This window comes from Staurois parvus, unplaced genomic scaffold (genome assembly GCF_062004578.1).
Source record: "Staurois parvus isolate SC_StPar_1 unplaced genomic scaffold, SC_StPar_1.0 ptg000209l, whole genome shotgun sequence".
In the NCBI taxonomy this organism is placed as follows: domain Eukaryota; kingdom Metazoa; phylum Chordata; class Amphibia; order Anura; family Ranidae; genus Staurois; species Staurois parvus.
This window is the reverse complement of record NW_028318005.1, coordinates 2,152,135-2,175,506: the sequence shown is the minus strand read 5'-3', so window position 1 is coordinate 2,175,506 and position 23,372 is coordinate 2,152,135. Positions and strand designations below refer to the sequence as shown.

Genomic DNA, 23,372 nt, shown 5'->3' with positions numbered 1-23,372 from the left:
TCTGTCATTGGACCCCTTCTCTTCTCCATCTACACCTCCTCCCTTGCTCACTTGATAAACTCCCATGGCTTTAAGTACCATCTCTATGCTGATGACACACAAATCTATCTTTCTACTCCTCACATCACCCCTTCAGTCTCCTTTCGCATTACTAACCTACTACGTGACATATCAGCATGGATGTCACTCCACTTCCTCAAACGAAATCTTTCTAAAACGGAGCTCATACTATTCCCTCCAGCCCATGCCCCCCCCCCCCCCCTGACTTCTCCATCAAGATCGATAATACAACCATCAGTCCATCCCCTCATGCCAGGGTGTAATCCTGGACTCCCATCTGTCCTTTCAGCCCCAAATTCAAATCACTGTCCAAATCTTGTAGACTTCACCTCCGCAACATCTCCAAAATACGACCGTTCCAAACCTCGGAAACCAGCAACTTATTCACTCCCTTGTTATCTCGTCTTGACTATTGTAACTCCTCATTGGCCTACCTAATCGCAGGCTATCCCCTCTTCAGTCTATTATGAATGCTACTGCCAGACTCATCCACCTTACCAACCGTTCCATATCTGCCATCTCTCTCTGCCAATCCCTACACTGGCTTCCCATTGCCCAACGAATAAAATTAAAAACATTAATAACATATAAACTTATTATTAACTCTGCCCCAAATTACATCACCAATATTGTCTCCAAATATCACCCAAACTGTCCTCTCTGCTCTTCCCACGAGCTCCTGCACTCTAGCTCCCTTGTCTCTTCCTCCCATGCTTGTCTCCAGGACTTCTCCAGAGCCTCCCCCATCCCTTGGAACTCTCTACCCCAATCTTTCTGACCATCGCCTACTCTTCCCACTTTTAGGCGATCTCTGAAAACCTATCTCTTCAGGGAAGCCTATCCTGCCTTCAGCTAAACACTGAATCTTCTATTCCTCCTATCAGTTCATCCCCCACAGTTATTACCTTTTGTACCACCAGCCCCTCCCTCTTAGATTGTAAGCTCCAAGGAGCAGGGCCCTCCTAACCCTCTTGTATTTAACTGTGTCACTGTATTGTCTCCCGTTATATTGTAAAGTGCTGAGAAAACTGTTATATAAATCCTGTAAAATATAATATAATAATAATAACTTTTAAACTGAATGTTAAAATGACCGGAATGTCCATCTCCAGGCAGTTAGCTCTGATAGGCCTGGGAGGTGGCAGAATTTAAAGCATACCTAAATTAAAAAATAAAAAATCTGTAGTTTTTCTTTTTTCACATTTTTTTTTCTTTTATGTTCATCTGCTAATCCTGCCATTACCACAATTCCTGCCCTAGAGTGAAAACCATACTGAGCAGTTTTGTCACCCTAGAATAGGACTGTTAGTGTCAGTGTAGGACTACATAACACAATGTTGAGACTACATAAAAACTCCCTCTCTTCTCCATCACAGTGGGAGGTGTTTTGTAGCCTATGGAGATAGCAGGGAACAATGCTGACTGATAACAGTTCAGATAAAAAGAGAACAAGTATCAGTTCACAAGATTTCAGGATGGATGAACAGCTACCTTTTTCACACTTGTTGAACAAATGTAATACAACTCTTTCAATGGTATATATATATACACAGACTAAAGGGGGGCAAATAAGAGAAAATAAATTACGTAAACATTAAAACCTCATGGACGCAGGTACTCTGTGCTGTGTGACATAAGATATGGATGCATTTCTACACCCAGGAGTCACAGTTGCTGCGTACAGCCACACATACAAATCAATGGCTGTATGCAGGTATAGACCAGTACATGCATATGGGCATACACGTACAGGTAATGATTTTTATGGGCAGCTGTACAGAGCATCTGTGGCTCCTATGCAGAGAAATACACCCAAACCTTACCCTATATGGTCCCAGGCGCCCATGTGCATGAGACCTAAAAGGCAAGTTCATCCAAATGTTATATTTTGATTATATGTAGAGCCTGTTTGACTCAAAATGCCCTATCTTATAAAAGAAATTCCAACCAGTGAGATCTCCCAACCAAAGTTCCAGACTCTGCTTCTTGTCTACATGGCATTTTTGGAGGTCATGCCCAGCTTTGGGTAGCTCCCCCATGTGCATTGATAATAAAAAGTTCACATGGTTTCAACTGGAAGTAGGATTTCATTTACAGTTCATTAATAAAGTATTCAGGCTACCTTCATTTTTTAAATTTTGTTATGTTGAAGCCTACTACAGTTGTTTAACCACCTTCCGCCCACCCTATAGTACAATGACGGGCGCAAGGTGGTTCTCTCGTTCTGATAGGATGTCATATGATGTCCTACCATTCTCACTGCGCATGCGTGGCTCAGGGAACGCGCAGCGCGGCGATCGCCGGTCCGCTGTGTCCCACGGACACAGCGGATCACGGAAAGAGCCGAAGATGTCGGCTCGGTCATGTGATCAGCTGTGTCCAATCACAGCTGATCACATGGAAACAAAGAAATGCCGGTTCGGCATTTCTCTCCTCTCAAGCTGTCACGCTGACAGCTCGAGAGGACAGGAGAGCCGGTAATCGGCTTTCCGCAGAGGGGACATGTACACTGATCATCAGGGCACTGATGATCAGTGTGCCCTGATGATCAGTGTGGCCCCAGAAGTGCCACCTGTCAGTGCTCATCAGTGCCAGTGCCCATCAGTGCCACGTACCAGTGCCCATCAGTGCCACATCAATGCCACATATCAGTGCATACCAGTGCACATCAATGCCACATATCAGTGCTCATCTGAGCTGCCTTTCAATGTCACCCATCAGTGCCAGTCAGTGCCACCTATCAGTGCTGCCATTCAGTGCCACCTATTAGTGCCAGTCAGTGTCGCCTATCAGTGCCAGTCAGTGCCAGTCAGTGCCGCCTATCAGTGCCAGTCAGTGCCGCCTATCAGTGCCAGTCATTGCCGCCTAACAGTGCCAGTCAGTGCCGCCTAACAGTGCCAGTCAGTGCCGCCTAACAGTGCCTATCAGTGCCAGTCAGTGTCGCCTATCAGTGCCAGTCAGTGCCGCCTAACAGTGCCAGTCAGTGCTGCCTAGCAGTGCCAGTCAGTGCCACCTATTAGTGCCAGTCAGTGCCGCCTATAAGTGCCAGTCAGTGCCGCCTATCAGTGCCAGTCAGTGCCAGTCAGTGCCGCCTATCAGTGCCAGTCAGTGCCGCCTAACAGTGCCAGTCAGTGCCGCCTAACAGTGCCAGTCAGTGCTGCCTGACAGTGCCAGTCAGTGTCACCTATCAGTGCCAGTGTCGCATATCAGTGCCAGTCAGTGCCAGTCAGTGCCGCCTATCAGTGCCAGTCAGTGCCGTCTGACAGTGCCAGTCAGTGCCGCCTGACAGTGCCATGTCAGTGCTGCCTGACAGTGCCAGTCAGTGTCACCTATCAGTGCCAGTGTCGCATATCAATGCCAGTCAGTGCCAGTCAGTGCCGCCTATCAGTGCCAGTCAGTGCCACCTATCAGTGCCAGTCAGTGCCGCCTATCAGTGCTGCCTATCAGTGCCGCCTATCAGTGCTGCCTTTCAGTGCCCATCAGTGATGCCTGTCAATGCCCATCAGTGCAACCTACCAGTGCCTTCTCATCGGTGCCCATCAGTGCCACCTATCAGGGTCCATCAATGCAGCCTATCAGTGCCCATCAGTGCAGCCTCATTAGCGCACATCAATGAAGGAGAAAAATAACTTATTTACAAAATTGTATAACAAAAAAACGTTTTTTTTTTCAAAATTTTCAGTGGTTTTTGGTTTGTTTAAGAAAAAATAAAAATCCCAGAGGTGATTAAATACCACCAAAAGAAAGCTCTATCTGTCTCACAAAAATGATAAAAAATTCATATGGGTACAATGTTGCATGACCGCGCAATTGTCATTCAAAGTGTGACAGTGCTGAAAGCTGGAAATTGACCTGGGCAGGAAAGGGGTATAAGTGCCCTGTAGGCTAGTGGTTAAGTTAATTTTTTTCCTCATTGGCATACACTCAGTACCCCATAAAGACAAAGTGAAAACAGAACTTTAGAAATGCTTTAAAATGTATGAAAAAGGAAAAACGGAAACATCACATTGGCATAGGTATTCAGACCCTTTGCAACACCTGAAATTTAGCTCAAGTGCCGCACATTTCTCTTGATTGTTGCTGAGATGTTTCTACACCTTCACTGGAGGTGCTGACAATACATATTGAGGTTTATTTACTAAAGCTGGAGAGTGCAAAATCAGGTTCACATCTGCATAGAAGTCAATCAGCTCCCAGGTTTTATTGCCCAAGCTTAATTGAACAAGCTGAGGTTAGAAGCTGATTGGTTTCTATGCAGAAGTGAGCCTGATATTGCACTTTCCGGCTTTAGTAAATAAACCCCACTTTATCAGAGCAAAAGAAGAGGTTGAAGCAACTCCCTGCAGAATTCAGAGTCAGGATTATTGCAAGGCACAGATCTGTGGAAGGCTGCAAAAAATTCTGCTGCACTGAAGGTTCCCAAGAGCACAGTGGCCTCTATAATTCTCAAATAGAAGATGTCTGGCACAACCAGGACTCTTCTAAGAGCTGGTCATCCGGCCAAACTGAGCAATTGGGGGAGAAGGGCCTTAGTAACAGAGGTGACCAAGAACCCAATGTTTACTCTGACCATGCTCCAGAGATGTTGTGTGGAGATGGGGCAAAGTTCCAGAAGGACAACCACCACTGCAGCCCTCCACCCATCTAGGCTTTATGGCAGAGTGGCTAGGCGGAAGTTTCTCCTCAGTGCAAAACACATGAAAACCTGCTTGGAGTTTGCAAAAAAGCACCTAAAGGACTCTAAGACTATGAGGAACAAGATTCTTTGGTCTGATGAAACCAAAATTGAACCATCTGGCCTTAATTCTAAATGTTATCCCTGGAGGAGACCAGGCACTGCTCGTCACCTGCCCAATACCATCCTAACAATGAAGCATAGTGATGTGGCAGCATCATGCTGTGAGTGCATTTTAAAGCAGCAGGAATAGTGAGACTGGTCAAGGTTGAGAGCTGAATGGAGTAGAGTACAGAGATATATTCAATGAAAACCTGTTCCACAGCGCTCAGGACCTCTGGGCCAAAGGTTCACCTTCTAACATGACAACAATCCTAGGCCAAGACAACACAGGAGTGGCTTAGGGACAACACTGTGAATGTCCTAGAGTGGCCCAGCTAGAGCCCTCACTTGAACCCTATTGAACATCTCTGGAGAGACCTGACAATGGCTGTCCACTGACGGTCCCCATCCAACGCGACTGAGCTTGAGAGGATTTGCAAACAAGAATGGCTGAAAATCCCCCAATCCAGGTCTACAAAGCTAGTTGCATCATACCCAAAAAGACTCAAGGCTGTAATTGCTGCTAAAGGTGCTTCAACAAAGTACTGAGTAAAGGGTCTGAATACTTAAGTAAATGTGATAATTCAGTTTTTTTCTTTTTAATAAATTCACTAACATTGGATTAATAAGAAAAAATGAATTTAAAGAATTGTAATATCAGGCTGCAACATAACACAATTGAGAAAATGAAGTTGGTCTGAATACTTTATGAATGCACTGTATATCTTCCATATTGGTCGTAATAGGTGTGCAGACCAAGGAACTCAGTCAGGGAGATTTCACCACTAAAGTCCCTGAAAAGCAGAAGAAACTGTCATGCTGTTTTAATTCCTAAAATCTACATAAAGGTAAAGTATTATTTTAGGATAAACAGACCCTTTAAAATCATGTACACAAACTGGAACAAAGGATAAGTGTTGCTGCTCTGTTTGTGCCTTTCATTTCTTCCACAGGTCTTGAAGGGACAAAAAATGAATGAAAAGCTCCCCAATGGAGTCACAGACATGAATAAAAACAGAAATGTTAACTCTTCCCTACTCTTGGCTGGAGTTGGGGCTTTAAATCCTGACTTCCATAAAAACCTTGTGGGAGTTTTACTAAAACCGATGCACTCAGAATCAGGTGCAGCTGTACGCGGTAGCCAATCAGCTTCTAACTTCAGCTTGTTCAATTAAACTTTGAAGATAAAAATTGGAAGCTGATTGGTTTCTATGCAGAGCTGCACCAGATTTTGCACTCTCCAGTTTTAGTAAAATAATCCTCTTTGTCCTCAGTTTTGGCTAGAATGGGGAGTGCTACAATTAGGACTCAGGGGCGGACTGACCATTTGGAAACTCGGGCACTGCCCGAGGGCCCAGGGGTCAGTAGGGGGCCCCATGAGATGCCCCTGGTAACTTTTTCATAGGGCAAGGACACAGGGGCCCAATGATCCCCTATTGCCCGGGGGCCCCATGAGTTGTCAGTCCGCCCCTGGACTAGGACTCAAATACAAAACCTCAGAGTTCTTTCCTACTCTTTTCAAAACCAAGGTCATGTTATGGATGGAGCTGAGCTACATTTTCCACTAGGAAAGCCTGTGAATAACATCTACAGAACAAAGGGAAGCAAGATTCTGTAGTAAAACTGCCTTGTAGTGTATATGGCTGACCTTTATTCTTATCAAAGATTAAGTTTAAGTTCTAAATATTGCAAAGTAGACCTCTGCTTTGTCCATGCAGGGGAGTAACGGGTTCACTTAGCTTAATGCCGTCACTGCTCAAACTGACTTTTAATGCATTTCACCGCCACCCACAATATTCAGTACTTGGCACTGGTGAGGCATGTGACATCTCCCATGGTTGGCAATGGCTACATCTGCGTGAGAATGTGGAGGAGGCTTTCGAGCTTGTCATTATGGGGTTGAGGCCTAAGCTCTGCTTAAGCTCCAACCTGTCTGACAGGGCAATGGGTGGCGGTGAAGTGTATGGAAGGTGAGAACAAGTAGGAGAGCAGGGCAACAATGATGCAAACCTGTTTTTTTGCCCTGCATGGCCAAACCCAAGCTCACAGCATGTGAGCTTGTGTTATACACCCATAGGACATTGTTTATACAGTATATACAGTATATTTGTGAAATTTATGGCAATCTTTTTCATATTAGATCATTTTTATTTTAGGATTACAAAAGAACTGCAGTCAAAAATGGTTATGATCAAATACCTCTAAATGTGGAATTTTCCACACTAAGTAGAAAGAAGACTTTCGTGAATGACTCCTTGAAGATTCTATGATGAGTGAATCCCCAGTACGTGACCCAGTTTTGCAGATGGCTGACTTGGACAGATAACTTTGCTATTGTTCAGAGGTAAGAAAATGACTGAGATGTCAGCTGTACAGTATCAAATCATTAGTAACATACCCACTTTCAGCTCTTTCCCAAACACTGTCCTTTCTCCCAGGGCAGAACAGTTCCAGCGTCCATGTCTGAACTGAAACTGACACTCATTGATCCCCATCTGAGCTCCTTCTCCGATCACGATGATAGCATCAGGTCTGTTGAGACAGATAGTCCTCTGTCTGGGTGCCAAGCCTGGAATCTTACTGCAGATTACACTGGCCCCCAGTGCCACCACGGAAGAGAAGCCTCTATTATAGGAGACAGGAGAAAGAGTAACATTAGTACCAATCATTGCCTGACCTAAGAGGTCAATCACAGGTTCTTCTACAACATAGAACTATCTTAGGAATTGTCTGTCACTAACAATGTTGTTAATTAGAAATAACATCTGTCTCCTTTGCTTGTGCATATCACTTTTCGTTTGGCTCTTATTCATTACCAAAAGGGTCATCCCATGCGCGACTGATACAAAAACTCCGTTTTTGGTATATACTTCATAGTTCAATAACTCGCAACTGCTTTTACCTCTTAAGGACAAGGTGGTAATATCTTGGTCCTTGGGATCCTACATGCTGAGGTCAGTACAAGCTGATCTCACGTTCCCTTTTGGATTATTAATATGCTTTTTACAAGGGCTGTACCAAAAGTAATGCACAAGTAGCCATAATTATTTTATTAACTTGCATAAGCTGCTCAAATTTCACATGTTGATAAGAGTAACCTCTTCCTCTATAGTAACTCTTCCTTCTTTTTCATTGCAGGTAAATATAAAATTCCAGGCAGAAGCACCTTGCTGTGATTGAGTTCTTGATGAAGGAAGTGTGCAGCTCATCCGACATCAACAGAAGGCTGCAGAATGCTTTTAGAGATGACACTATTGACGAGAGCAATGTGCAGAGATGGATGCAGAAGTTTAAAGAAGAAAAAACCAGCATTGAAGACAAAGCACACAGTGGGAGACCATCAACATTGCACAGCCTGCACCCATCCTTCATCAAGAACTGAATGACAGCACGTTGCTTCTGCTTGGAATCCATTATTTACCTGTAATGAAATATAAGAAGAAGGAGTAGAAGAAGAATTACTATAGAGGAAGAATTACTCTACCAACATGCAAAATTTTAATTTATAGGCTAATAAAAAAAAGTTGCGCCCATTTTTTCAGTACAGCCCTCGTATTATATGGGTTGCAGAACAGAAATCTTCCTTATATAGCAAAAGTCCTAGTATGAGGAATGGTGGAGAACTATGGTAGGGAAAACTGAAGTGCCCAAGAGATAAAAGAAGCCAGTGAGTGAGCCAACTTAAAATATCAGTCCTGGATGAACTTATCCTTTAACCTCCCTGGCGGTATGATTATTTCAGATTTTTGGTGCTGAAAGCGGTACCATTTTTTTGCATGGAAATATGTATTTTTTTTATTGTAGGCTGTAATTTTTAGGAAAAACTCACTGAAATCTGTCCGAACAAGAGTCTAGTAAACATCCCGGGTATGATAAAATTTGAAACACAAAATCATAAATTATAATTTAATAAATAATCATAAAAATAATATAAAAATAATAAAAAATTTAATTCAATAATATAATCAAACCAAAAACACTGAAATGTGAAATAGAGCGCCAAGTTCGCACATTGCTGAGCTCAGTCGCAAAATCGTTTTCAGTTTCTGATGACGAATTTCCCCCACGAATCATTATCACTCAATTCTGTAAGTGGTTCTGATTTACTATCGCTGTTCTCTAGCTGATCTAAACCGCTTTTGACCTAAAGGGACACTTTTTGGACGCCATGGACATTTCTCAGTTTCCAGGCAGAAAGAACAGACAAAATGCAGGCAGGGTGCAGGACAAAGCACTCGGGACAAAATGTATGTGAAATAGGTTGAAACAGCAATGTTTTACTGTGTAAAATGAAAAAAAAAAAAAATGACATTTTTTTAAATTTTTAAATTTCCCGCCGCCGGCGGCGGCGGCGCCCGTACGTCCCGACGTCACAGGGACAGGACACAGAAGCCGGATGCCGGCATCGGCCGGAGGAGATGGCTGGGGACGCTGCAGGGGACACATCGCGGGAGCGCAGGGTAAGGTAAGTGAAGAACACATGCCGGAGCAGCGCCGCATGGTATTCCTGAGTGTAGCTCGGGGTTACCGCTTTTGGTACTGAAATGTTACCCCGAGCTACACTCGGGAATACCGCCAAGGAGGTTAAGGCAGTGGTTCTCAACCTTCCTAATGCTGCGACCCTTTAATACAGTTCCTCATGTAATGGTGACCCCTCAACCATAAAATTCTTTACCCAGTAATTATAATTCAGGTTTCGTTTTACCTTCAATACGGCTGCTTTCAACACAGTAGCTGCTTTCAGCACAGTAGCTGCTTTCAACACAGCAGCTGCTTTCTACACAGTAGCTGCTCTGTACACATCGGAAATATGTGTTTTCCGATGGTCTTAGGCGACCCCTGTGAAAGGGTCGTTTGACCCCCAAAGGGGTCGCGACCCACAGGTTGAGAACCACTGCTTTAAGGGGTCATTCTCATGAGGAAGTATGTGGTCTGTCATTACTGTCCTTCTTATGAAAATGCTAGCTGCATGGCTGCCATGGGTCTCACTGCTTTCTTAGTGACTGACGTGAAACAAGTGAGGAAATAAGGATGCTGATACTTTTCTGACACTTAAATACAGTATATCGTATGTACTCTCCAGCGCCTCAGGATATGCACAGCCAAAAGGGAAGCCAAGGGTACCAGGACAGCGACAACCAAAGGAAATGCTTCAGGGGTGCAGCCCTCCTCAGACGAGGAAATCAGCCACTGGATAGAGAAAAAACAGGTGGAGCACACACCTAGTGCATTATCCAAGGTTTATTGTAGGAATGAGATAATAAAAACATACGCACAGACGAAGCATGTATCTAAAAAGCATAGAAAAATTACAATGGCCACAACAGCAGGCAAGGTGTTCTCACTGACAGTGCGGTCAAATGGCTGACGCGTTTCGGGAACGAATTCCTTTCCTCAGAGCTGATGACCAACCTCTGATGCTGATGTATGATTTATGGACAGAAAGAGCCTCACTGTTGATGCTTCACTGACAGTGAGAACACCTTGCCTGCCGTTGTGGCCATTGTCATTTTTCTATGCTTTTTAGATACATGCTTCGTCTGTGAGTATGTTTTTATTATCTCATTCCTACAATAAACCTTGGATAATGCACTAGGTGTGTGCGCCACCTGTTTTCTCTCTACTCAAATACAGTATGCATGTTCCAAGGCAACGATTTAAAGTATTGCTGCAAGAATAGCCAGATAACTAGCCTTTTTAGAGTAAGGCCGGCAATAGCATCCTCCATACGTATCCCATGACAGAGTCCCTGTTGATTCATTAGGGGACACATTTTTCATGTGTGAGTCCAGCCAATTCCATCTTAATTTCAAAGATCCGGAAGAGAAACCTCCCACTGCAGCTATTGTATTCTGACAGCTTACTTAAAAGGCGCCTGACTGGAAGCCATCCACTTATCAAATTTCAGCCGGTTCGCTGATGAATTTCGCTAACTGTATGGCCAGTTTAAGAAAAAAAGTTTGCGCTTCACATATACTTTATTCATTTAACCTTAAATCTGAATAGCATTTACTGTACTAATGCACTGTGCATCATAAAATATATATATTTTATTTAAATAAAAATAATTATTTTCACCTTTTTCATCTTTTATTGTATCTCAGTGCTCCTGATCCCCTGCATTCTCTTTGCACTCACTTCCTGTCTATGTACTGTTTATTATGCACAGGCTGCATACAAGTACTCAGGACAGGTTTCCTGGTGGTGACAATATTGAACCATGTCTGTCTAATGTGTTGTAAAATGTACAATTGTATACTCTATTTAAAGTTGATATTATAGACAATGCAGGAACACAACTAGAACAGAGAGTGGTTCCTCTATAAAAGGAAGTGCCCGGTCAAGAACCTCCCAGGCAGGATCACCGGGTATAATTTATTGAAAGCTGCAGATGAATTGATAGCACTACTACTACACATTTTTACAAGAATCTGCATGTCCATTAGAAAATTCTTTGTGAGTTAGCTAAGTTTAGATTTGTGGCAGATTTACTGCTCTTCTGAAAAGCAGTCCATGGTGAACTGCTTTTCAGAGGCATGTTGACAAGCAGTGAAAAGGTAATATGTCATCTTTTCACCGCCTGTAAATTCTGCACCACCTTACTGAAACTGCATGCATAACTTGTCGTTACAGAGTAGCCCCAAAGGCAGGTGGATGGGGGTAGATGGATTACACCCTCATCCAGCGTAGCCCCAAAGGCAGCTGGATGATTCATTTAAATGGATCGGGTCCAGTGGCTGCACTGCTTACTAAATGCAACAGGGGATATCATTTTTGCCATGGCATGTGTACACCCTCATCCAGCTGCCTTTTCAGGCTTTTTTATATTTTGGATAGAGAGGAATGGGATTAGAACCCCTGTCAGTATTTACTGCTGTTTCTGTCCCAGTTAGGGAGATTCGACCTCCCTATTTCTCGTGTTTAGTATTATCACCAACAGTGATGTTAAAGAAAATCCAAAATTTTGGGTTGTCCCCAGAACAGTAATCGAGGGGAAATCTTCCAATGGGGGCACTAGTTTTGGTGACAACCAGGGATGCCCTCACTTTGGAGGGAATTCCTTTGTTTTGGCTATGGGACAGGAAGTGAAGTAAATTCTCCCAGGGGTCATAACCCTCTTTTGCTCTATCCAAAATAAAAAAAAAATGTTGCCTTTACTTCTAATTTAAGGAGGGGCAGTATAAAATGGGCCAACTGCTTGTTTTTACTGCACACTCCCCCTTCCCAACAGCAAGTGTAAGGCCCTATTCAGATCTTGTGATTTCTTAAAGTGCGATTTACAAGCGTTTTCATGTGTCATGCATAGGGCAGCCCATTCACTTCAATGGGCTCTCATATGCACGTTTGTTGCTCAAAAGAGCTCCTGTTCCTTTTTGGGTGTCAAGCTTCAAGTGATTTTTCAACACACACTTTGCTGCGATTGCCATGCAACAATCGCAGCAAAATTGCACCACATTTGCATGTGTTTTGTCATGATTTGGAATAATGGTCAGAATTGTGACGGACTGACAACCCATGGGGCCCCCGGGCAATAGGGGATCATGGGGCCCCGTGTCCTTGCCCAAACTCAAAAAAGCCTATGAAAAAGGTACCAGGGGCATCTCATGGGGCCCCCTACTGCCCCCGGGCAATAGTGGATCATCGGGCCCCTGTGTCCTTGCCCAAACTCAAAAAAGCTTATGAAAAAGGTACCAGGGGCATCTCATGGGGCCCCTTACTGACCCCGGGCCCTCAGGCAGTGCCCGAGTTTCCAAATGGTCAGTCCGCCCCTGAGCATGAGCCAAAAACTCATCTGATTAAAAATTAAGGAAAGTACCTGATCAAGGATCTTCTTGGCAGGATCACCACGTATTGTTTTAATAAAAGCTGCAGATTTTAGAATAATAAAAACAACTTTTTAATGATTTATTTTTTGAACAATGTGGTTTGGAAAAAGGAAGGCATAACAATTGGCCACTGAGCATGTCAGATAGTCACGTAATAATACAAAGGAAGGTAAAGAGTATCTGTTGTATTGTTGCCAGGGCCAGGCTAGCACGGTGGTCGGTTTTATACCCAACTCCACATAGAGAAGTAAAGGTTTCACACAATAGGAATAAGTTAAGCTAGCCATTCTCAGCTCAGTGGACTTCATGAGAGAAGACCAATTGATCCACGTTAAATTACATAGCTGGAGAAATCACCACCGCCAGCTATTGTATTCTGCAATTGCAGCCAGTAGCCCACTACAGGGTCATCTAGATCCCAGAGCAAAGATGCCATCAGGCACCATCCGACCCAAAATGTTTAAGCACTGTGTCAGCAAAAATTCCCTTTACAGGTCAAAATTCTCCCTAAACAAAAAATGTACCCTCTTCTAGCACAAATCCCCCCTCCCGGCTCAAATACGCTCGCTCCCCAAATCTCCCCTCCTAGCACAAATTCTCTACCCCTCAAACTTTCCCTCTGAGCATAAATCTTCTCCCCTCTCCAAGTACAAATCCCATCTCTTAGTACAAATCCCCTTCCAAATCACCCCTTCTAGCACAACCCTCCAATTTTCCAACCATGCCCATGGCAGTCACCCCTCCTGCCTACCCCTTATCCCGGCCCTGGCTGGAGCGCTCGTGGTGGCCTGAATATGGCAGCACTGCCAAACAGTGACTGTATCTAATAGGATGCATCCACTGTTTGGCCAATATATTTCCCCTCAGCTTAGTCGATTTTTAAATCAAGCCTGCATATGCTTGCAGGGCCACCGCAGCTAGGATTTCGGCCAGCCGACTATGTGCTGATGGTGGAATGTCAACAGCTAACCTGGTTTAATACCATTGAGTGCATTGGAAGCATTGGCCTATTAATTGCTTGGTGTCAATGGTAAAGGTTCAAACAAATGATTCCCAAATTTCAAATAATATTTATCCTGGGTGCAGATGACTTTTGAAGTCACATTATCAAGTTAAAGGTTTTTTAAGAAATTTTAATAACTGAGTTGACATAGATTGTAAGGGCCATCCTGCTACTGACAGAAAACTGGCACCAATGGGATCACTAAAGCAACCGCTCACCTGCTTCTATTACCTTTCTGGCCAGAGACTGGAGAAACCTCAGAGGATTTGTATAGCCTATTCCTCAGACAGATTTGTCTGTGTTGTCCAATACACGTAATTTTTTTAACATTTACTAGCCCTGATGAATGGAGATCGCAGGAACCAGTTAGTCTAGGAACATAATAATATGTACTTTGAAGTTTGTAAAAACTCAGTCTGTTAACAAACGTATTTAAAGTTTCATATACTGTAAATTTAGTGGATCCAAAAGAAAGAGTTTGGAGCAAAAACAGCCAATATAGATGTCCTGCTGTCATCTATCACTGCATTCAATCTATCCAATCTGTCATTGCATTCAGACTTGATGCACACCAGGCATACAGAAGTAAATATTGTGCTGGTGGCACACCAGCAGTCAGCCATCCAAGATGGGTTTTTCCCTGAGTGTGATACAAATTATAAGACACTGCAAAATCTAAAAATGGCTGACACATTGGTCTGATACATTTTCCAAGGTGCAGTAGAAATGAAATGTGTAGTGGTAGTGCCTGTCCTGTAATATGGAATGAGGATGAATTACCTGGGTGGACTTATATGAGAGAAAGAGAGTGCAGGGTGAGGTACCAAGGAGGACATACTGTATATTACAGCAGAGATCTCCAAACTATGGCCCCTGGGCCAAATGCAGCCCACAGCTGATTTTGGTATAAGGGAGGGACTCTGATGGGGACCCTGATGTAAGGGGGGGACTGTGATGTAAAGACAGAATCTGGTGTGGAGTCTGATGTAACGGGGACTCTGATATAAGAGAAGGAGTCTAAAGTAAGGAGAGATATTGATGTAAAGGAAGAGATTTCAGGAGTAGGCACTTAGATGGGATTATATTAGAGGAAGAGAGAGTGCAGGGGGAGGTACATAGGTTCACTTATATTAGAAGAAAAAATAGCCCAGGGGAGGTATCTATGTGGGTGTATATTAGACCAGGGGTCTCCAAACTTTTCAAACAAAGGGCCAATTTACTGTCCTTCAGGGGCCAGATTGTGGCCAGTGAGGACAGAAAATGTTTCTGGCCCAGTATCAGTGGGAAAAAACATGGCCTCAGGGTTGGTGGTAAGTAGGAGGAAGAGTAGTGCCCCAGCATTGGTATGACTGGATGAATAGTGCCCCATCATTGGTATCACTGTAGGAATAGTGCCCCATCATTGGTATCACTGTAGGAATAGTGCCCCATCATTGGTATCAGTGGAAGAATAGTGCCCCATCATTGGTATCAGTGGAAGAATAGTGCCCCATCATTGGTATCACTGTCGGAATAGTGCCCCATCATTGGTATCATTGAAGGAATAGTGCCCCATCATTGGTATCACCGGAAGAATAGTGCCCCATCATTGGTATCAGTGGAGGAATAGGGCCCTATCATTGGTATCAGTGGAGGAATAGTGCCCCATCATTGGTATCAGTGGAGGAATAGTGCCCCATCATTGGTATCAGTGGAGGAATAGTGCCCCATCACTGGTATCACTGGAGGAATAGTTCCCCATCATTGGTATCACTGGAGGAATAGTGCCCCATCATTGGTATCAGTGGAGGAATAGTGCCCCATCATTGGTAGCACTAGAGGAATAGTGCCCCATCATTGGTGTCAGTGGAGGAATAGTGCCCCATCATTGGTGTCAGTGGAGGAATAGTGCCCCATCATTGGTATCACTGGAGGAATAGTGCCCCATCATTGGTATCAGTGGAGGAATAGTGCACCATCATTGGTATCACTGGAGGAGTAGTGCCTTATGCTTGGTATCACTGGAGGAGTAGTGCCTTATGACTGGTATCACTGAAGGTATAGTGCCCCATAATTGGTATCAGTGGAGGAGTAATGCCCCATAATTGGTATCACTGGAGGAATAGTGCCCCTTCATTGGTATCAGTGGAAGGAATAGTGCCCCATTGTTGCTGTCAATGGGTGGAAAGGTACCTCATATCATTGGGAGGAACAGTGCCCCAAGGGCTGGATAAAATCTAGCAAAAGGCTGGCCCTCAGGCTGCAGTTTGGAGACCCCTGTATTAGGGGAACAGCATGCAGGGGGAGGCACCTAGGTGGGCTTATATTAGAGAAACAGAACAAGGGAAGATAGCTAGGTGGGCTTATGTAAAAAGAATTGAGCTCAAAGTGAAAGCTCCTTTACACTGTAATGTGCATTTTAATGTGTGTTACTGCAATGCACGATGACGCACCGTAGATGTGAATTGCCAGCAGGGCCAGATGTCAAAATACATAGTCCATAGTGGGGCATTCATTCATCAGTGCTGTACGGCCAGCTTTAGTAATCAGTCATTTGGCTGGAGATGTAAATCTGTAGTCTGCCAATATAAAACTCTCCTTTTAAAAATTCTAGCTGCCTATCAGTCATTTTGATCAGATGATTCACTTTAAAAACTGCTTCTCTCCCCATACAAGTCCATGGGAATTCAAGAGTAACTGAAGAAACTCAACTGTACACACACTGATCTCTGAAGAATCTCAAACTGATGTCAAAACATGCTGCATTTGCCCTTAAATTAGTATGATTGCCATAAACGCTCTTTAAAGTATTATTAAACCCACAACAGTAAAGTCAGTCTGTATACGCAGTAAGCATGTTTGTTATACTCACTGTGGAACCTACGGTTAATCCTTTGCATTATGAAAAAAGACTGTTTGATCCTGTCTTCTCTGTACATTCAGGGCAAAGTAAAAGGTTCCATTGCTAGCTCCCCTTCCCTCCACCACCAGCAGCACTTAATGCCCTTGCAGCCAATCACTAGGCCCCTGCACTGCCATATAGAGTTGAGGGTGTTTGGAGTTGGCCTTGTGATAAGTTTTAGGAAATCCTTACATATACTCAAATTTCAGATGGGATAGTAATGAATCAAGAAAGCAGCAGCAGAAAAAGAGCAATAGCACCATAGTGGTTTAATGGTAAGCACTCCTGCCTTGTAGCACAAGGGTAATTGGTTTGAATCCCAACCAGGCTACCACCTGCATGGAGTTTGTACATTCTTGCTGTGCTTGTGTGGGTTTCCTCCTGTGTTCTTAAGGTGATTAGAGTCCAGGGGTGGACTGACAACTCATGGGGCTCCCGGGCAATAGGGGATCATGAGGCCCGTGTCCTTGCCCAAACTCAAAAAAGCCAATGAAGAAGGTACCAGGGGCATCTCATGGGGCCCCCTACTGACCCTGGGCCCTCGGGCAGTGCCCGAGTTTCCAAATGGTCAGTCTGCCCCTGTTATATTCATATTAGTGCATGGGTAACCACACAGTTGAGCACTGTCTGTGCATTCGTTAGTTTCAGGTCAAGCTTTTGAGGGTCTACCTTCTTCTAGGTGAAAAACAAATACAAACAATCAGATGCAGCTGCTGTTTGGGCGTTCTGCTAGCAGTTATCAGAATACAATAGCCCATTAGTTTGGATTAATTTATCCATGCTATACAGGAGGAAACTGTTAAGCTGGCTACACACTGACTGAAATTTGCCTGGGTCAGTGGGTATGGAGGCTCTTGAAACTAAGTTAGGTCCACAGTATACAGAGGACCCTTGACGCGGGACTGTGGCTTACGCATGTATTTGCAAATGTGTGCAAACAAAACCCTCTGTTTTCAATGCAAACTGTTAGACAGAGCCAAATTGGTTGTGTTGCAGGCTGGCTGGTAAGTGTTGCTGGGAAATCCCGTGTTTGTTTATGATGTGCATTGCCTTTCCATGTGCACCTTACTGCTAAAGGCTTGTTATAGGTTGGAACGGTTGCCATTTTTTGTGCCGTTGGCTAATTTGGACACAGGGATGCACTGAATGCCTTTGCTGTCATTTAGTCATATCTGGGCATCATGTGCGTCCCTGTACCTTTAAGGAGGGATGGGCTCCTCCAGGCACACCTGCCCTTAACCTGTCCATTGATGTATGTACTTCTACTATGGAGACTCTGGAAATTTTAGAGTTAGGTCCATGGTATACATAAGACCCTTGACGCGGAACTGTGGCTTACGCATGTATTTGCAAATGTGCGCAAATAAAACCCTCTGTTTTTAACGCATATTGTTAGACAGGGCCAAATTGGTTGTTTCGCAGGCTGGCTGCTAAGTGTTGCTGGGAAGTCCTTTGTTTGTTTGTATGGTTGAGTGGGTACTAGCCGTATTTCAATTAGCCTGAGACCATACCCAAATTTGTCTTGATCTGCTGATCAGTGTATTCTGACAGCTCTGGGAGCTGCTGTCAGAATACAATGTCCTGGCAGCAAAGATTCCTCTATCCACCTTGTTTGTGTAGATGGAAGAATCTGTTAGTTTTTTTTTCCTTTAGCAAACTGACAGTGTATGACCAGCTGTGAAATGTTTTGGCTCAACCTGCAGGCCAAATGACAAAAATCTATCAGCGTATGATCAGCCTCAGCTCCTTGAGGGCACAGACTAATATGAATATACAATATGCAAAGTGCTGTGTAAATTGTCAGGGCTAGATAAGTAAAATGAAGTAAACCTGTACAACATAACCACTAACCTTAAGAAGATCTTCACCCTGGAAACAAAAATTTGCCTGTCCCAGGATCCAGCCATGTCCTTACCCTTTCCAGTTCACATCCAGCTGCCCATTGCACATGATGAGCCATGCTGCGCCCCGTGAATGGCCCTTTAGTCTCCTGTGACCTGTGATGTGTCCCAAGAGTGGTGGGGGGTTGGGCAAACTTCTGCTCCCATCACCTAGGGCAGTGGTTAACAACCTATGGGTCGCGACCCCTTTGGGGGTCAAATGACCCTTTCACAGGGGTCGCCTAAGACCATCGGAAAACACATATTTCTGATGTGTAAAGAGCAGCTGCTGTGTAGAAAGCAGCTACTGTATTGAAAGCAGCTACTGTGTTGAAAGCAGCTACTGTGTTGGAAGCAGCAGCATTGGAGGTAAAACGACACTTCGTGAATTATAATTGCTGGGTAAATAATTTTATGATTGGGGGTCACCACAACATGAGGAACTGTATTAAAGGGTCAAGGCATTAGGAAGGTTGAAAACCACTGACCTAGGGGGTCCGAAAGGAAGTGGCACCTGTCAAAATCAGTTACTTCCCCACCAAAAAAAGGACATTTCACAAAAGGGAGAAGAAGGGGGCAGGAGGAGGAAAAGCAGATCTTCCCCCTAAAAGGGAAGTTCCGCTTTAAGAACTCCTTCCCCTCTCCTCTCCCACTTTTGGAGGTTTGTTTTTTGGGGGGGAGTGGGTACCTAAACAATCGGAGTGGAAGTTCTTGCCTAGGCGATTGGAGCAGCTCATGCATACGCAGTGGGAAGCCAGCTGTGAAGTCCCAAGGAGTCACAGCCTGCTTCCCTTAGTAAATAGCACTGGGGACACAAAGTACTGGCCCTGGTGAGGATGGCCCTGGATCCCTGGACAGGTAAATGTCCTTTTTTTAAATGTCAGCATCTACAGTATTTGTAGCTCTTAACTTTTAATTTTATTTAAGACTGAAGTTCCTCTTTAAATAACAGGCCTGCCTACTTTTTATCTAATATCTTTTTTTTTTACTAAAAATATTAATAGATTGTTAATAGGTTTTTTTTGTTTTTTGTTTTTTCAATTAAAGCCTTGTTGATGAAACCTGCAGGATTGGATATCCCGGCTGTAATAATAAGTAGGGATCTCCTTTCTTCTCTTCAAGTTCCTCCCTGTTTTATGTATTGCTTGGTTAACCTATTGTCTCCTTCTTTGAAAGCCTAAACAATGACAAGTTCATTCAGCTGCACATGGAGATCTGAAGAAATTCCCGTCTAAAAGACACTGCGTGTTTTGTGTCCGTTAACATCTGTTATTAAACATCTTCTCCCTCTCCAAAAGTAGCTTTTGTAATCACAAACTACACTGGGAGGAAGGACTGTGTAAATTTCATGGACAACTCAACCTCGCCTTTTCCCTATCAGTTTGTATGTGTTTTTGTGATTTTTTTTTTCCTTGCTATAATTATAACACCGATAAAAAGCCGGTGCCTTGTGCCAAATCCTGACATTACTTCCTGACTCATAAATTAAAGAGCGATCAGTACAAGTGTACAATAAACACACAGGGCTATAGTGGAAGCGATGTAAGGCGATCAAGCTGTCGCACTGATTCTCAAGCGGGTGTATTTTGAGTTCTATTTCCCCCTCAGAATGTTCACACATTTTTCCGACATACTTCCTCTGGCTCAAAGGTCAGTTTATGGGTTTCTTTTGGAGTTCTTATTTGGGGAACAATGAACATGTATAGGGATAATGAGCATGGGATACCTCGGAACTGTAAAACTGCACAACTTGAGGACTACCTAACTTCTGGCTTCTCTGCACAATTTCTGTACTGCACAACTTCTGGCTGCACTTTCATAAAGTAATGTCCCACAGGATCTCTAAGCTGTCTGTGATTTGTTCTCCTCTAAGGGTCTCAAAGCACCACTCTGTCATACTTGCAACACTGGTGTCTTGCACTCACAGGATCTTCAGTTGCTTCCTGCTGATAACCAGCAGGCTCCTCCTAGTGAAGGAAAATGTAGACTCACACCACCTCTGGACAACTTGGGCTCTCTCCCACAGCTTCCTTCCGGTTCTGTCCCATGAGCTTTCTCCTTACCCAATTAGATCCTTTGACAGGACTTGCAAATAGGCCCCCAAGCTAAGCCCAAGTCTAACACCTGTGTCTTCAAACTGGCTTCCTTCCAGACTAATGCCCAAGGGGGGCAGAGAACCTAAGAATGGATCTCTTCTGCAGAACTGACGCCAAGAACTCTTTCCCTGCTGCTCAGGCCAAAGACTATTTATGGGCTCTTCCCCCACCATCTGGGCACACCTGCCCAGGGATTGGCTGGAGTCCCATATATATATCCAAGCTGCAGACATTGTTCTCCCTCCCATTATGTTCTAGAAATCTCTAGAAGACAGAAGGAAGGAACAGAGAAGCAGCCTGTGAAACACCAAGCAGTCCTAAGCAATCCAACCCTGCTCCACTGATTACAGTGGAGCTAAACTAAATTTGCCTAGCTGCCTACTCTACACTAGGAGGGTGCTACATGTGGAAGGAAAAGGATATTACTAGTTGTCCATAGTACTACTGTCTTGCAGCTCTGCATCCAAGCTGGAACACTAAGGGCTCATTCGCACCATACCAGTACACTACAAAACGTGTTCACATAGTCCTAATGTTATAAATAAGTGGTGTTCACATCTCTGCACTGTTTGCAGCGTAATTTTATAAATGGGACCTGTCTGTTCTACAGCATTGTGAGGTGCATGGAATAACACAGCAACATTCACAAAGGACCATTGAAATCACTAATAAAATGCTCCCTTATCATCAACATATCGCCTGAATGAGCCCTAAGGGATCGTTTGTATTTTTGTTCTCCTGCCTTCATGGGTTTCATGTTGATTGCCTAGTTTCCAATCATAATCCCAAAAAACGCTAAGAATATATAAACCCAAAACGTTTTTCAGGAGGGGTCACTGGATTTAAATTAGCACTTGAAATACTGGGATTCCTGGATTCAATGCCTACCTATCTACATTGAGTTTGTATGTTTGCACAAGTTAGTTTCCTTCCATAATCCAAAAAGAAATAAGGATATCTAAAGCCAAAACATATGGGGAGATTGGCCAAGTCTGTTTTGGTAAACAGGACAGAAAGTGATGAAAAGTATAGAATATAAATGGTTGTCACCAGAACAAGAGGGGGTTTCCTATGGCCTCACCTGCCTCTCTGATAACTGTCTTAGCCATTCAAACCTGAGCGTATTGTCACACATTTACTGCATTTCCCTATTCGCAACAACAGAAAAAATGTCATTCTCTTTTGCTTGAAGCTTGAAAAGGTACAAGAGCTTTTTGTGAATTTGTGCACAACCCAGTCGTTACAACCCTTGAGTTACACATTTCAAAAACAGGAGCAAGAGCCAAAGGTCCAGGGAGGACATTGGGAATCCGGAGTACTCTGGGAGTGCTGGGAGTCATACTCTACCACATAACATGCCAGCCATGGTGAGCATCTATTTGTCTATAGGACCCAGTATTCGTATATATGATGTCACAAACTATACTGCTTTACATTCGCCCAAATAAAAATGCCTAAGCTTGAGCACACATTGAAAAACACTTGCAAAACACTTTAAAAATGTTCATCTATGCTTGCCAAAGAAGAACACTTGAAAAAACGCCTGATTAAAGCTCAGCTCAGGTGTATATGGGTGCTAAGAGGGGATTTCTCTTTATTTTGAAATGATTTTCCCGCACTTCCTGTAGTGTCTCTAGTGAATGGGCGACACACATAAAAATTGAGGGAGATTTTAGGATTTAGGTGGTGGTGGTCTTCAAAGGTTTGAAGGTTCAGACCATAAAAAAGCAGATTGGAGACCCAAAGAAAGGCCTGAGTTATCCACCGGAAAAAAAAGAGGACAGAAACGGGAGAGCTCATAGACCTCGTTTAGACTTGCAGTTGGGGGGGGCAACAAAAATGCGTGGTTGAGCCCCGTTTCTGCTGCCCACCAAACAACCCCCCCCCCCTTAAGCTGCAATAGGCAGCTGATGGGGATGTTTTACATGCCGTGGCCACAATGCTTTGCTTTGTGCCCTTGCCAAAGGTCACCTGACTTGTAGCAATCGGTGGGCAGTAAGTCTGCTGAACGCTACATATTCAATAAATGGGGAAGCACCGCAGATTCACCGCAGCTGTGTGAAATGCATGCTGTTGCAGCATGATTGTTGGTAAAAATGGGGTTAAAAACAGGCAGTGAGGAGGTATCATTTCTCCACCGCCTGCCACTAGCCTCTGGAGCATGCTCTGAATGTGGATTGGGCTTCAGAGGCATGGGAGATTTAGACGCATGTCTAAATCCACCCTTATAGTATAGAAGGCATTTAAAGTAAAGTTATCACCTCAAATAATTTTTATCATTAGAGAGAAAATTGAAAATGATGTACATATGGTGAGGTTGCAGTGACCTGGGTGGGTAGAAACTTGCAACCTTTAGTAAATGCAGGGGGGTGAGATTGGTTGTTGTCGAGGCAGCAAGGGTCCCAGTCCTCGATCCTCTTATCAGGTTTTTTACCTCCTTTCATCCTGACAGAGGTTTTAATCATTTTTTACTTTGTTCAAAGTTAAAAAATAAATACCTGAATTGGTGTCTTATAAAACTAGCTCCATTGTGACTGTGAAGCTGGGACTTTAGATTGCAAGCTCTTCTGGGGACATGAAATGATTAAAGGGACATATGTATTTTATCTATCTCTCTATCTATCTTTCTCTCTCTCTCTCTATCTATTGTGAACATTACATCTTGAGTAGACGTGTTTTGTTTCATTACAATTAGTTTTTTGGATGAAAATTTCATTTTCAGAGATCTGGATGTATACAAATCTCCAAACGGACATAGTTGCAAATGTCAATGAATCCGAAAAAGACTTATAATGAAATGAACGATTACATCTGTTTCATTCATTTCATTCGTATGACGTCATGGAGAA

General features: G+C 43.7%; 1 protein-coding gene across 1 annotated transcript in view; it reads right to left on the bottom strand.

Annotated features, from left to right (window-relative positions):
• LOC149461099 (protein Wnt-7a) overlaps positions 1–23,372 on the bottom strand; it is a 101,970-nt gene that overhangs the window by 69,420 nt on the left and 9,178 nt on the right. The window contains exon 2 of the mRNA XM_089678689.1: positions 7,236–7,462. Within this exon, the coding sequence (XP_089534815.1) occupies positions 7,236–7,462 (227 nt within the window). The remainder of the gene's footprint in view (positions 1–7,235; positions 7,463–23,372) is intronic.